The sequence below is a fragment of the Mustela nivalis genome (genome assembly GCF_964662115.1).
Source record: "Mustela nivalis genome assembly, chromosome: X".
NCBI classification, from domain to species: domain Eukaryota; kingdom Metazoa; phylum Chordata; class Mammalia; order Carnivora; family Mustelidae; genus Mustela; species Mustela nivalis.
The window spans coordinates 90,663,728-90,679,661 of NC_139040.1; the positions used below are offsets into that span (position 1 = coordinate 90,663,728).

Sequence of the window (15,934 nt, forward strand, 5' to 3'; positions counted from 1 at the left end):
GAGGGCTCCCATTTCTCCACATCTCATCAACATTTGTTGTTTCCTGTTTTTTTTTTTTTAATTTTTGCCATTCTAACTCGTGTAAGGTGATATCTCACTGTGGTTTTGATTTGTATTTTCATTATGGCTAGTGATATTGAACATTTTGTCATGTGCCTGTTAGCCATTTATATGTCTTCTTTGGAGAAGTATCTGTCAATGTCTTCTGCCCATTTTTGGACTTATTTGTTTTCTGGGTGTTGAATTTGAGAATTTCTTTATACATCTTGGATACCAGCCTTTTATTTGTAATATCATTTGCAAATACCTTCTGTCACTGTGAGGGTTTTCTCTTAGTTTTGTTGACTGTATCTTTTGCTGTGCAGAAGCTTTTTATCTTAATGGAGTCCCCAAAATTAATTTTTGCTTTTGTTTCCCTTGCCTCTGGAGATGTGTCTTGAAAGAAGTTGCTGCCACCAATCTCAAAGCAGTTACTGCTTATGCTCCTCTCTAGGATTTTGTGGAATCTTGTCTCACATTGATGTCTTTCATCCAGTTGAGTTTATCTTTGTGTATGGTGTAAGAGAATGGTCTAGTTTCATTCTTCTGTATGTAGCTGTCCAGTTTTCCCAGCACCACTTATTAAAGCGACTGTCTTTTTTCCACTGGATATTTTTTCCTTGATTTGTCAAAGATTAGTTAACCATAGAGGTAAGGGTCCATTTCTGGAGTTCCGACTTAAACATCCTTACATCCTCATTTCCCTGAGATAGTCCTGGTATATACTTATTGTCCCAGAGTAATTATTACAAACCACTTTCTTTATTATCACAAGAGTTGTAGTTTAGAAAACAATGACACCTTAGTATGAAATCTGAGAGGCAACCTCTGACTTCATCTACCTCCACTCTTCTACACACACTACACTCCCATCACAATAAACTGCTTAGGCCAGTGGATGACAATGTTGGCTCTACATTAAAATCACCATATATGATGAGGTTTAATAACAGACGAAATAAAATGAAATTTGACTCTCTGGGGGTGTCTCTTAAGCATTCATAGATTTTTTTTAAATTAATTTTTTATTTTTTAAAAACATATATTTTTATCCCCAGGGGTACAGGTCTGTGAATCACCAGGTTTACACACTTCACAGCACTCACTAAAGCACATACCCTCCCCAATGTCCATAATCCCACCCCCTTCTCCCAAACCCCCTCTCCCCAGCAACCCTCAGTTTGTTTTGTGAGATTAAGAGTCACTTATGGTTTGTCTCCCTCCCAATCCCATCTTGTTTCATTGATTCTTCTCCTACCCACTTAAGCCCCCATGTTGCATCACCACTTCCTTATATCAGGGAGATCATATGATAGTTGTCTTTCTCTGCTTGACTTATTTCACTAAGCATGATACGCTCTAGTTCCATCCATGTTGTCGCAAATGGCAAGATTTCATTTCTTTTGATGGCTGCATAGTATTCCATTGTGTATATATATCACATCTTCTTGATCCATTCATCTCTTGATGGACATTTAGGTTCTTTCCATAGTTTGGCTATTGTGGACATTGCTGCTATAAACATTCGGGTGCACGTGCCCCTTTGGATCACTTCGTTTGTATCTTTAGGGTAAATACCCAATAGTGCAATTGCTGGGTCATAGGGCAGTTCTATTTTCAACATTTTGAGGAACCTCCATGCTGTTTCCCAGAGTGGCTGCACCAGCTTGCATTCCCACCAACAGTGGAGGAGGGTTCCCCTTTCTCCGCATCCTCGCCAGCATCTGTCATTTCCTGACTTGTTGATTTTAGCCATTCTGACTGGTGTGAGGTGATATCTCATTGTGGTTTTGATTCGTATTTCCCTGATGCCGAGTGATATGGAGCACTTTTTCATGTGTCTGTTGGCCATCTGGATGTCTTCTTTGCAGAAATGTCTGTTCATGTCCTCTGCCCTTTTCTTGATTGGATTATTTGTTCTTTGGGTGTTGAGTTTGCTAAGTTCTTTATAGATTCTGGACACTAGTCCTTTATCTGATATGTCGTTTGCAAATATCTTCTCCCATTCTGTCAGTTGTCTTTTTTTTTTTATTTTTATTTGACAGATTTATTTTTATTTGACAGAGAGAAATCACAAGTAGACAAAGAGGCAGCCAGAGAGAGAGAGAGGGAAGCAAACTCCGTGCTGAGCAGAGAGCCCGATGCGGGACTCGATCCCAGGACCCTGAGATCATGACCTGAGCCGAAGGCAGCGGCTTAATCCACTGAGCCACCCAGGCGCCCCTGTCAGTTGTCTTTTGATTTTGTTAACTGTTTCCTTTGCTGTGCAAAAGCTTTTGATCTTGATAAAATCCCAATAGTTCATTTTTGCCCTTGCTTCCCTTGCCTTTGGCGTTGTTCCTAGGAAGATGTTGCTGCGGCAGAGGTCGAAGAGGTTGCTGCCTGTGTTCTCCTCAAGGATTTTGATGGATTCCTTTCGCACACTGAGGTCCTTCATCCATTTTGAGTCTATTTTTGTGTGTGGTGTAAGGAAATGGTCCAATTTCATTTTTCTGCATGTGGCTGTCCAATTTTCCCAGCACCATTTATTGAAGAGGCTGTCTTTTTTCCATTGGACATTCTTTCCTGCTTTGTCGAAGATTAGTTGACCATAGAGTTGAGGGTCTATTTCTGGGCTCTCTGTTCTGTTCCATTGATATATGGGTCTGTTTTTGTGCCAGTACCATGCTGTCTTGATGATGACAGCTTTGTAATAGAGCTTGAAGTCCAGAATTCTGATGCCACCAACGTTGGCTTTCTTTTTCAATATCCCTTTGGCTATTCGAGGTCTATTCTGGTTCCATATAAATTTTAGCATTATTTGTTCCATTTATTTGAAAAAGATGGATGGTACTTTGATAGGAATTGCATTAAATGTGTAGATTGCTTTAGGTAGCATAGACATTTTCACAATATTTATTCTTCCAATCCAGGAGCATGGAACATTTTTCCATTTCTTTGTGTCTTCCTCAATTTCTTTCATGAGTACTTTATAGTTTCCTGAGTATAGATTCTGTGTCTCTTTGGTTAGGTTTATTCCTAGGTATCTTATGGTTTTGGGTGCAATTGTAAATGGGATTGACTCCTTAATTTCCATTTCTTCTGTCTTGCTGTTGGTGTAGAGAAATGCAACTGATTTCTGTGCATTGATTTTATATCCTGACACTTTACTGAATTCCTGTATAAATTCTAGCAGTTTTGGAGTGGAGTCTTTTAGGTTTTCCACATATAGTATCATATCATCTGCGAAGAGTGATAATTTGACTTCTTCTTTGCCGATTTGGATGCCTTTAATTTCCTTTTGTTGTGTGATTGCTGAGGCTAGGACCTCTAGTACTATGTTGAATAGCAGTGGTGATAATGGACATCCCTGCCGTGTTCCTGACCTTAGCGGAAACGCTTTCAGTTTTTCTCCATTGAGAATGATATTTGCGGTGGGTTTTTCATAGATGGCTTTGATGATATTGAGGTATGTGCCCTCTATCCCTACACTTTGAAGAGTTTTGATCAGGAAGGGATGCTGTACTTTGTCAAATGCTTTTTCAGCATCTATTAAGAGTATCATATGGTTCTTGTTCTTTCTTTTATTGATGTGTTGTATCACATTGACTGATTTGCGGATGTTGAACCAACCTTGCAGCCCTGGAATAAATCCCACTTGGTCGTGGTGAATAATCTTTTTAATGTACTGTTGAATCCTATAGGCTAGAATTTTGTTGAGTATTTTCGCATCTGTGTTCATCAAGGATATCGGACTATAGCTCTCTTTTTTGGTGGGATCCTTGTCTGGTTTTGGGATCAAGGTGATGCTGTCCTCATAAAATGAGTTTGGAAGTTTTCCTTCCATTTCTATTTTTTGGAACAGTTTTAGGAGAATAGGAATTAGTTCTTCTTTAAATGTTTGGTAGAATTCCCCCGGGAAGCCGTCTGGCCCTGGGCTTTTGTTTGTTTGGAGATTTTTAATGACTGTTTCAATCTCCTTACTAGTTATGGGTCTGTTCAGGCTTTCTATTTCTTCCTGGTTCAGTTGTGGTAGTTTATATGTTTCTAGGAATGCATCCATTTCTTCCAGATTGTCAAATTTATTGCTGTAGAGTTGCTCATAGTATGTTCTTATAATAGTTTGTATTTCTTTGGTGTTAGTTGTGATCTCTCCTCTTTCATTCATGATTTTATTTATTTGAGTCCTTTCTCTTTTCTTTTTGATAAGTCGGGCCAGGGGTTTATCAATTTTATTAATTCTTTCAAAGAACCAGCTCCTAGGTTCATTGATTTGCTCTATTGTTTTTTTGGTTTCTATTTGATTGATTTCTGCTCTGATCTTTACGATTTCTCTTCTCCTGCTGGGCTTAGGGTTTCGTTCTTGTTCTTTCTCCAGCTCCTTTAGGTGTAGGGTTAGGTTGTGTACCTGAGACCTTTCTTGTTTCTTGAGAAAGGCTTGTACCGCTATATATTTTCCTCTCAGGACTGCCTTTGTTCTGTCCCACAGATTTTGAACCGTTGTATTTTCATTATCATTTGTTTCCATGATTTTTTTCAATTCTTCTTTAATTTCCCAGTTGACCCATTCATTCTTTAGAAGGATGCTGTTTAGTCTCAATGTATTTGGGTTCTTTCCAAACTTCCTCTTGTGATTGAGTTCTAGCTTTAGAGCATGTGGTCTGAAAATATGCTGGGAATGATCCCAATCTTTTAATACCGGTTGAATCCTGATTTAGGACCGAGGATGTGATCTATTCTGGAGAATGTTCCATGTGCACTAGAGAAGAATGTATTCTGTTGCTTTGGGATGAAATATTCTGAATATATCTGTGATGTCCATCTGGTCCAGTGTGTTGTTTAAGGCCTTTATTTCCTTGCTGATCTTTTGCTTGGATGACCTGTCCATTTCAGTGAGGGGAGTGTTAAAGCCCCCTACTATTATTGTATTTTTGTTGATGTGTTTCTTTGATTTTGTTATTAATTGGTTTATATAGTTGGCTGCTCCCACGTTGGGGGCATAGATATTTAAAATTGTTAAATCTTCTTGTTGGACAGACCCTTTGAGTATGATATAGTGTCCTTCCTCATCTCTTATTAGAGTCTTTGGCTTAAAATCTAATTGATCTGATATAAGGATTGCCACTCCTGCTTTCTTCTGATGTCCATTAGCATGGTAAATTCTTTTCCACCCCCTCACTTTAAATCTGGAGGTGTCTTTGGGCTTAAAATGAGTTTCTTGGAGGCAACATATAGATGGGTTTTGTTTTTTTATCCATGCTGATAGCCTGTGTCTTTTGACAGGGGCATTTAGCCCATTCACATTCAGGGTAACTATTGAGAGATATGAATTTAGTGCCATTGTATTGCCTGTAAGGTGACTGTTACTGTATATGGTCTCTGTTCCTTTCTGATCTACCGCTTGTAGGCTCTCTCTTTGCTTAGAGGACCCCTTTCAAGATTTCCTGTAGAGCTGGTTTGGTGTTTGCAAATTCTTTCAGTTGTTGTTTGTCCTGGAAGCTTTTAATCTCTCCTTTTATTTTCAATGATAGCCTAGCTGGATATAGTATTCTGGGCTGCATGTTTTTCTCGTTTAGTGCTCTGAAAACATCATGCCAGGTCTTTCTGGCCTGCCAGGTCTCTGTGGATAAGTCAGCTGCCAATCTAATATTTGTACCATTGTATGTTACAGACTTCTTTTCCCGGGCTGCTTTCAGGATTTTCTCTTTGTCACTGAGACTTGTAAATTTTACTATTAGGTGACGGGATGTGGGCCTATTCTTATTGATTTTGAGGGGCGTTCTCTGAACATCCTGAATTTTGATGCTCGTTCCCTTTGCCATATTGGGGAAATTCTCCCCAATAATTCTCTCCAGTATACCTTCTGCTCCCCTCTCTTTCTTCTTCTTCTGGAATCCCAATTATTCTAATGTTGTTTCGTCTTATGGTGTCACTTATCTCTCGAATTCTCCCCTCGTGGTCCAGTAGCTGTTTGTCCCTCTTTTGCTCAGCTTCTTTATTCTCTGTCATTTGGTCTTCTATATCACTAATTCTTTCTTCTGCCTCATTTATCCTAGCAGTGAGAGCCTCCATTTTTGATTGCACCTCATTAATAGCTTTTTTGATTTCAACTTGGTTAGATTTTAGTTCTTTTATTTCTCCAGAAAGGGCTTTTATATCTCTCGAGAGGGTTTCTCTAATATCTTCCATGCCTTTTTCGAGCCCGGCTAGAACCTTGAGAATTGTCATTCTGAACTCTAGATCTGACATATTACCAATGTCTGTATTGATTAGGTCCCTAGCCTTTCGTACTGCCTCTTTTTCTTTTTTTGTGTTGAATTTTTCCGTCTTGTCATTTTGTCCAGATAAGAGTATATGAAGGGGCAAGTAAAATACTAAAAGTGTGGCAACAACCCCAGGAAAATATGCTTTAACCAAATTAGAAGAGATCCAAAATCGTGAGGGGGGAGAAAGGGGATAAAAAGAGGTTCAAAAAGGAAGAAATAAAAAACAAAAAAAAAGAAAAGAAAAGAATTAAAAAGAAAGAAAACACCTAAGAAAAATGTAAAAAAGAAAAAATATATATATTAGATAAACTAGTAAAAAATCGTTAAAAAAGAAAAAGGTAAGAGTTAAAAAAAAAATTTTACCCGAAGGCGAGAAAAAAAAAACAGAAAATGAAAAAGAAAAAAAGTAAATTAACTGCATGACTAAAAAAAATCACAGGGAAAAAGCCATGAGTTCCGTGCTTGGCTTTCTCCTCCTCTGGAATTCTGCTGCTCTCCTTGGTATTGAAACCGCACTTCTTGGTAGGTGAACTTGGTCTTGGCTGGATTTCTTGTTGATCTTCTGGGGGAGGGGCCTGTTGTAGGGATTCTCAAGTGTCTTTGCCCCAGGCGGAATTACACTGCCCTTACCGGGGCTGGGGTGAGTAATTCACTCGGGTTTGCTTTCAGGAGCTTTTGTTCCCTGAGCGCTTTCCGTAGAGTTCCGGAGGATGGGAATACAAATGGCGGCCTCCTGGTCTCCAGCCCGGAGGAGCCGAGAGCCCAGGGCCGCACTCCTCAGTGCGCCCTCAGAGAACAGCGCCCAGTTACTCCCGTCTGCCTGACCTCCGGCCGGGCTCCGAGCTCACTGAGCCTGCGACCGGTTCAAGGTCACCCCGAGCTGTGAGTTTACTGTCGGCTCTGTCTCTGTAGCCGGCTTTCCCGTTCCAATACCCACAAGTTCTGCGACACTCAGACACCCCCGATCCTTCTGTGACCCTGCGGGACCTGAGGCCACGCTGACCCTGTGTGGGCTTTGCCCCGGGTAGCCTCTGGAGCGATGTCCCTCAGCGGAACAGACTTTTAAAAGTCCTGATTTTGTGCGGGGTTGCTCCGCCGCTTGCCGGGAGCCAGCCCCCCCCCCCCCCCCCGGGTCTATCTTCCTGTCGCTTTGGATTCACTTCTCCGCCGGTCCTACCTTTCAGAAAGTGGTTGTTTTTCTGTTTCCAGAATTTCTGTTCTTCTTCTGTTTGATCTGCCGATGGATTTTCAGGTATTTGCAATCTTTAGATAAGCTATCTAGCTGATCTCCGGCTAGCTGAAGCAGTCTCAGCCTTCTACTTCTCCACCATCTTGACTCCTCCCAAACTGAGGGTTTTAGAGGGGAGGGGGGTGAGAGGATGGGTTGCCCTGGTGATGGGTATTAAAGAGGACTCATATTGTGTAGAACACTGGGTGTTATAAGTAACCAATGAATCTTGGAACACTACATCAAAAAGTAATGATGTACTGTATGAAGACATAACGATAAAAAAATAATAATGTGAAAAATAATAAATAAAGATTTTTGTTCTGAAAAAACAAGTTTTAAAAAAGAATGAATTTAAGTTGAAAGATTACAGAACCATGAATTCTATGTGCTGTATTCCCTTAGGGCTGGAGTTTTGCAGTTCTTGATTGGTAAACTTGGTCTTATCTGGATGATCTTGCTGATATTCTGGGGGACAAGCCTGTTGCATTGATTCTCAAATGTCTGCCCTAAGCAGAATTGTACTGCCCTTGCCACTCTGGTTTGCTCTATGTGGTTTTGTTCCCTTAAGGCTTTCCATACAGCTTTGGACGATGAGAATGAAAATGGCAACCTCCCAATCTCCCACCCCTGAGCAGAAGGCTGGGGTCCCCACTCCTCAGTGAACCCTCAGAGAATAGCATTCAGTCACTCTTGTCTCTCTCACCCAGCCTGTAACTGAGCATTTCTGTCTCAGGCACATGACACATTTCGGGTCTCCAAAGCCTGCAGACTCCTGCAGTGTGCTCCCATGCTGCTCTTCCAGGGAGAGGAAGGGGGGTGGTCTCACTGGCTCTGCACTTTGTTGGACTCTTCTCTGATAGCAGTCAACCGATTGTGCTGTGGTTCCCTGTTTATGGCAACCCTGAGCTGAGAGCCCACTCCTGGGTTCACTCTTCGCAGCAGCTTCCCTGCTCTGAGGCCTGGGAGCTCTGTCACACTCAAGCATTCCCAATCTTACTGTGACCCCAAGGATCCTGAGACCACACTGTCCCAGCTAGAGTTTTGTGCCCCCCCCCACTTAGCCTGAGTGTGCCCCCCCCACTTAGCCTGAGTGATGTCCCTCACTAGAGCCAACTTCTAAAAGTTCTGATTCATGTTCCACTGCTATATCACTTGTCAGTAGTTGGCTTATGGAGGCTCCCTCTCCCTGTAGCTTATCTTCCCATATATCACCTCAGATTCACTTTTCCACACTTCCTACTTTGCAAAAAGTGGTTGCTTTTCTATTTGTAGAGTTTCAGCTATTCTTTTCTTACATCTCTCGTTGAGTTTGCAGGTGTTCAGAATGATTTGATAGCTATCTAGCTAAATCCCTGGGGCCAGATGAAATTAAAGTCTCCTACTTCTTCACCATCTTGTAAATAAATCTTTCTTTATGTTTTTTAATAGCTACTTTATGCATTTGGGCGCTCCCGTGTTGGGTGCCTAAGTATTTACAATTGTTATATCTTCCTGTTGGATTGTTCCTTTTATGATTATATAGTGCCTTTCTTTGACTCTTGTTAGAGTCCTTGTTTTATTTATTTTTATTTTTTTAAAGATTTTATTTATTTATTTGATGGAGAGAGACCATGAGAGAGGGAGACCGTGGAAAGAGAGGGAACACAAGCAGGGGGAGTGGGAGAGGGAGAACCGGCTTCTCTCTAAGCAGAGAGCCCAATGTGGGGCTCAGTTCCAGGACCCCAGGATCATGACCCAAGTCAAAGGCAGAATCTTAATGACTAAGCCACCCAGGCACCCCAAGTCTTTGTTTTAAAAGTCTACTTTATCCAATACAAGAATTGCTACCCTGGCTTTCTTTTCATTCCTATTGACATGATAAATGGTTTTCTATCCCTTTAACTTTCAATCTGCATGTGTCTATAGGTTTGAAATGAGTCTCTTGTATGCAGCATATAGGTGGGTCTTGCTTTTTTATTCACTCTGTCACCTTATGCCCTTTGAGTCCTTTACATTCAAAGTAATTATTGAAAGTTATGTACCATATTACCATTTTGTTACTCATTTTACAGTTGTTTTTGTACTTCTTCTCTGTTCCTTTCTTCTCTTGCTCTCTTCTTTTGTGGTTTGCTGGCTTTCTTTTGTGATATACTTGGATCCCTTTTTCTTTATTTTTTGCATATCCACTATCAGTTTTTGATTTGTGGTTACCATTAGCTTTGTATATAACATCTTCTGCATATAGGAGTCTATATTAAGTTGATGGTCACTTAAGTTTGAACTCATTCTGAAAGAACTAAATTTTTACCCTTCTCCCACTCCACTTTACATTGTTTCATTTTGTGAATCCCTTAGCTGATTTTTATAGATATACTTAATTTTACTGTGTCTGTGCTTCCTAGTTTTCTTAGTCCTGCTTATGGTTTTTCCTTTCCACTCAAATAGTCTTCTTTAACATTTTTTTTAAGTCTGGTTCAGTGGTGATGAATTCTTTTAACTTTTCTTTGTCTGAGAAACTATCTTTCCTTCTTTTCTGAACAATAGCCTTGCTAGATAGAGTATTCTTGGCTGCAGGGTTTTTTTCTTTCACCACTTTGAATATATTATGGAAATCCCTTCTGGTCTGCAAAGTTTCTGCTGAAAATCAACTGATAGACTTACGGACTTTTTTCTTGTATGTAACTGTTTTCTCTTGCTGTTTTTAAAATTCTCTTTATCACTACTTCTTGCCATTTTAATTATTATGTGTCTTGGTGTGAACCTCCTTGGGCTAATTTTGTTGGGGGCTCTCTGTGTCTACTGGATCTGGATTTTTGTTTCTTTCTCCATATTAAAGAATGTTTTCAGCTATTATTTCTTTAAATAAATTTTCTACCCTCTCTTCTGTCTCTTCTCCTTCTGGGATCCACATAATGTGAATAGTGTTATGCTTGATGGTGTCACTGCATTCCCTTAATCTATTCTCATTCTTTATTACTCTTTTTTCTTCCCCCTGTTCAGCTTGACTGTTTTCTATTACTCTATTCTCCAGGTCGCTGATCTGTTCTGCTTCCTCTAGTCTACTATTTATTCCCTCTAATGTATTTTTAATTTCAGTTATTCAGTTTTTCATCTTCAATTGGTTCTTTTTTATGTTTTCTATCTCTTTGTTGAGGATCTCACTGAGGTCCTCCACTCTTTTCTCAAGTCAAGTGACTATCTTTATGACCATCACTTTAAATTTTCTATCAGGTATATTGTTAGCTCTGTTTTGTTTAGCTCTCTTGGTGTGATTTTGACCTGTTCTTTCATTTGTGACATATTCCTCTGTCTCACCATTTTTTCTAAATCTCTGTATCTGTTTCAATGTGCTAGGAAAGTCAGCTATGCTGCCTGCTCTTGAAAGCAGTGGCGTTATGAAAAAGAGTTCCCATAGTGCCCTGTAGTGCAATGTCCCCTGTTCCTCAGAATGTGGTACTTCAAGGGTCTCTCCTATATGTGTTGCATGTGCCCTGCTATTGTGGCTGAGCTGCATTTGCCTTCAGTCCACTCATCTGCAATGGCTCTCTTTGCCTAGTGTGGGCAGTGTTTCATCCCTGTTTTGTTAATGGGCAAGTTTGGGGCCACACTGGGCTTGAGCTGGGTCAGACCAAGCACTTGTCAAAGCTGCAGACACCAAACTGCAGGATGCTTTCCCCGTGTTGCCCCCTGAAAGGCTTTTGTTAGTAAGCAGGATATTCTCCCTGTGTTGCCCCCCGAGCTTTCATTGGTGGTTGGGCCCTGCTATCAAACCAGATGTCTCCCCCCAGCCCATTGCTGCATTTGTAGTTGAAATGCATATGTGGTTTTCTTCCCCTCTCTCCAGGGCAGGAGTCACTCTGGATTGACATGTTGGATGGGGTGGGTCTTCTGCTAGGGGTGTGTTGAATGGAGTGGGTCTTCAGGAATATGCAGGGAGCAGGGTGCCTGGTGTTAGCAAGGTGTGTGCTAATCTCTGGGGGAGGAGACCTGTAGCTGCTTTGGAGAATTATTGAGGATGGGTTGAAGGGGGCAGGTCCACAGAAGTGCATGGGGGTGAGGTGTGCTGTTAGCAAGCTAGGTGGAAAGTATTCCTATTTGTTCCCAAAGGTGTCTGTGTATCTAGGCTGGGAGCAGAGGGTAGGAAATAGAACCTTCCAGCTCTTTTGTTCTTGGAAAAGTCTCCTAAGGATCCCTGCCCTCCCAGCCCACATTCTGAGAGTGGTAAATTAATCTCCTTCCTGTATGTACCAATTGTTTTTCAAATTGCTACTTTGATGCTGTATTTCAGTGGGGTTGTTTGTTTTGTTGTGTCTTTAAGGGCAGAAACTCAGTTTTCTACTGCCTTCTAGCTCTTCCAGGGCTGAGCCCACTGACTTTTAAAGTTCTTGGTGTTGAGACTCACTGATTGTAGGAACTTGCAAAGTTAAATCCTCCTGTTTTTCAAAGCCATGTTTTTCATGGGGATTTGTCTTCCCAGTGTGGGTCCCCCATGCCTGAGGTGACTGGTGTGGTGTCTTCTCCTCTCCCTTCTCTGTGCCTGTGGTGTTCCTCCTTCCTTCATAGAGTCTTGTAGGTCAGTTTGGTTCCCAATCACGTCCCTGCCCTTCCTACCACTGTCAGTATGGCCTCTTTTCTATGATTAGCTGTGAATAGTATGTTTTGCCAGTCTTTGGGTCATCTCCAGTGTTATTTACACCAGTGTGGCTTTTATCTAGGTATGTCCATGAGATGAGGTAAGCTTAGGATCCTTCTGTTCTGCCATCTTCCTGGAAGTCCCAGAACTGTCTTTTTAATGAAAGCAAGTGTACCTTTCACTGGAAATCTTTTTCACTGGGAATTGTAAAAGAAAGGGAAGGCTGATAAACCTCTATTATGGGAAAAGTCCAGCTTCATCACATTTCCATCTTTCACCAAATGAAGAGTAACATTATGCATCCTAATACATGTACCATGTACCTCAGCATGTACCAAGCATCTGCCCACACCTAGACACAAGTGTACACCAAGCATGTATGCACATGGTTGTATAGCAGAACATGTACAAATACATGCTAGAAATATACCCACATTAATTTCTAAAACAAAAATAACAACAACAATAACTAACACTTGTATAGCACCCTGTGCTAGGAAACGTTTAAGGATTTTTAATGCATTAATTTATTTAATCTCCACAATTGCCCTAGAATATAAAAGCACATAGAGGTAAAGTAAATTGTCTCAGGTCACAAACTATTCAGTAATGGAGCAGGAAATCAAGCCATAATCACTCAGTGCATTCCCCAAATACACACATATACAAAGGCAGACACTAGGCACCCATGCAGAAGCACATCCACATCTGTAGGAGCATGCCCATGAAAACACCAATCCAGAAATGTTTAACTTTCCTCAAGTTTGCCAAGTTTGCTCATTTTACAATCAGTCTGACACAAGAAAAATTTGGCAACATACATTGATGCCTACAGCTGCTCAGAAACAAATGATATCTGTTTGATGCCCTAACACCCTTTGGTCATCTCATCATATCTACCAAGTACTTCTTTCCCCAAACTTTTATTTCATCAACTTTTTTTGCTCAGAGTTTCCAGCCAACAACCACCCCCTCCTTACCTCTCACATACCTCCCAGCTCCTCATTCTGTCCTTTCAAGTACTGGTCCCTCATAACAATGCCCTGTCCCCTTCATCCTTATACAGAGTGACATAATGTATGACAAGCTCAGTGTCCTGATTGATATCCTGGCTGAGGAGGCAGCAGTTGAGAAAAGTACTACAGTATATGCAGATGATGCCAAGGCAGATGGAAAACCCTTCATCCCTCAAATAGACCACATAGCCAAGTGCAAGTTGGAGCTGGCCACAAAGGCCCAGAATCTCCAGAAATCCTTGAAGCTCATCATATTTCAAGTTGAACAAGGTAAGGTCCCAGAGTTGTGGTGATTGAAGTAAGGTAAGTGAAGTTTCCGGTGAATGAATTTCTATGTAGCAAGGAAGTCCCTTTGGCTGGCCTCTGACTTTTAGCCATGGTACCTTCTCCTGCCTTGGTACCTTTAATATAACCTCAGCCAAGTTTCCCAGAAAGAAGGTAAATCTCCATTCTGCACTGTGAATGTAGTAAACAACCCATTTGCTTCTATTTCTGTAGTTTCCAAGTAGTGGAGATGTAGCCATAATCTTATCACAACTAACCCTCAGCCTGCTCCAACAACACATAAGTCAGATTTATATGTGCAGCTTGTGCCCATGGGACAGAAAAAGGCACCCCTAGTAGGATAGGGATTGAACCTATGAGCTTTGGCACAAGTTGAGCACCTGAGCTATACAAAATATAGGTTGGTAAAAGGAAGGAGACTTCTCAAATATTCTTGGAATAGATGAAACATTTGAATAAAAGGATGGCATGGTCCTAGAGGCTCAAGTCTGAAAAAAAAAAGCCATGTGAGTAAATTAATTAACGAAGAGGTGATCATTGAGACAGAAGAAGAGGGTTTCCCACCTTTTTCCCCTGCACCAGGTCCTGGGCTTCTACTCACATTTACTGGGTGACAGAAAAAGAGTAACCAGTAAAATGGAAAGCTCAGGCATGGTTTTGAAGAGACATGGGGGCAATACTGTAGGAAAACGAAGACTACAAACAGCATTGTCGGGGAGAGGAGATAGTCAACCGGATGTCTCTACTGTTTACCCACACACTGACTGGCATTAACTATAAAAAAGAGATGCCTAAGAAATGCTCAACATATATAACCAATATTCCTTCCTTTCTTCCTTACTTCCTGCCTCCCTCACCCCTCCCTTCCTTTCTCCCTCTCTCCTCTCCTCCCTCTCTCCCTCCTTTCCTACTTTCCTTTCTCCCTCCCTCCCACCCTTCCTTCCTTCCTACCTTCCCTTTTCCCTTCTTCCCTCCCTCCCTTATTTCCCTCCTGCCTTGCTTTCTTTCCCTCCTTCCTTCCTTTTTTCCTTCCACTTTTACTCCATAGTTCTGGATGAGCAAAGCCGACAGACAATATCGGTTAAGAACTTCACTTCAACGTTCTCCCTGGAAGATGACTCAGAAGATATTCGCCAGATGAGCCCAAGACACCGTAAGGATCTTTCTTTCCCTTTCTTATTCTAGTCTTCATCACTGTCTTCGAGTTCCCAGAGAATAAGGATGTGTTCTCATGCATCTTTCTTTAGCCATAATCCTACTCTGCAGTAGATATCCCTCCCTCTTTCCCAGAAACCTCACAGTATATGATCCCCTGTCAACATCCAGAAGTAATGACCTCATTAGGTACTTTGAAAGGACAGCCTGATGACACCCAAGATTTGAACCTGTTTTCACTGCCAGCAAGCAAGCAGCTCAGTTTTAATATTCTCTCAGAGAAAGTCCCTGTCCATCTAAGATGATCCCTCTTTGGATTGAAAACCTTGATTATAATCTAAGAAAAAGTCACTGAGTTTGACCCTGGTCCCACATAGAAAATAGGGTGAAATGCAAGTGAGGGGAAGGGCTTTCTTGTTTGTATCTAACAGCAAGGTGATGTCTTTTGTGTCTAGGTTCTCGTCTTGGCACTTTGTCTTCTATATCTTCTCTCAAAAGTGAAGACCTAGATAACCTCAATTTAGAGCACTTACATTTTACACCAGAAACTATGTAAGTATTTGGCCCTACCACCATTTTATAACTTCCTTCTTTCTCTAGTTAAAACAATAGTCTAAAGATATCTAGAGTCAAATCTGGACTCCACTTCCTAGTTGTGTGAGCTTACAAAAGTAATTCAACCTTAGTTTCTCTTTATAAATTGAAGATAATTGTAGAATTAGCCACATATGTTTCTTGTGTTTTACTTGCATTGAACAGTGCTCAGCACCCATAGTTAAGTGCTATATGTGTTAACAGTAATTACTGTTGTTCTTATTATAAATACTTAATAAATTTTAGCTATTGTTATTTCAAAGGATCTGTTTTTCCACTGTTGCTTTGAACAGTAAATAATTGGAGGCGCTAAAAAATAAATGAGCACTAATGGGACTAGTTACAAAATTTAAGGGCATCTTTTTCATTAGCCCTACCTGTTTAAAATATTCCCAGCAGCCAGGTTCCACCACATTCTCCTTTTGAGTTCCATTAAGAAGATAAGTTTGGACATCAGCTAGAGAAACTCCAATCTCCAGACTGCAGTTGAGGGAGGCAAATCTCATGTGTGAGAGATGTGGGGTCAGTTTTGTAATGAATAAAAAAATTATCTATGATTGAGTAACTGAACTGTACTCATTTTCAGTTTCTTAAAAGAAGGACACAGCTGGCAATTATTTCAGTTAACTGCAGCTTCTCATTTATTTCTATCTCCAACCCTACACCCCTCAACTTCAACACTGGCTTCATGTCTGAAGTCTCATGGACCTACCTTATGAGTTTTAATCAGTGGTATACTGCCAAATGTTTTTGGTTT

The 15,934-nt window shown here is 40.9% G+C and overlaps 1 protein-coding gene across 1 annotated transcript in view; it reads left to right on the forward strand.

The window, feature by feature from the left end:
• Nucleotides 1-15,934, forward strand: part of DGKK (diacylglycerol kinase kappa) — a gene marked incomplete at its 5' end in the record, with an annotated part of 190,945 nt that overhangs the window by 156,608 nt on the left and 18,403 nt on the right. The window contains 3 exons of the mRNA XM_082716525.1: nucleotides 13,194-13,413; nucleotides 14,477-14,581; nucleotides 15,039-15,135. Coding sequence (XP_082572651.1) covers nucleotides 13,194-13,413; nucleotides 14,477-14,581; nucleotides 15,039-15,135 — 422 coding nt within the window. The remainder of the gene's footprint in view (nucleotides 1-13,193; nucleotides 13,414-14,476; nucleotides 14,582-15,038; nucleotides 15,136-15,934) is intronic.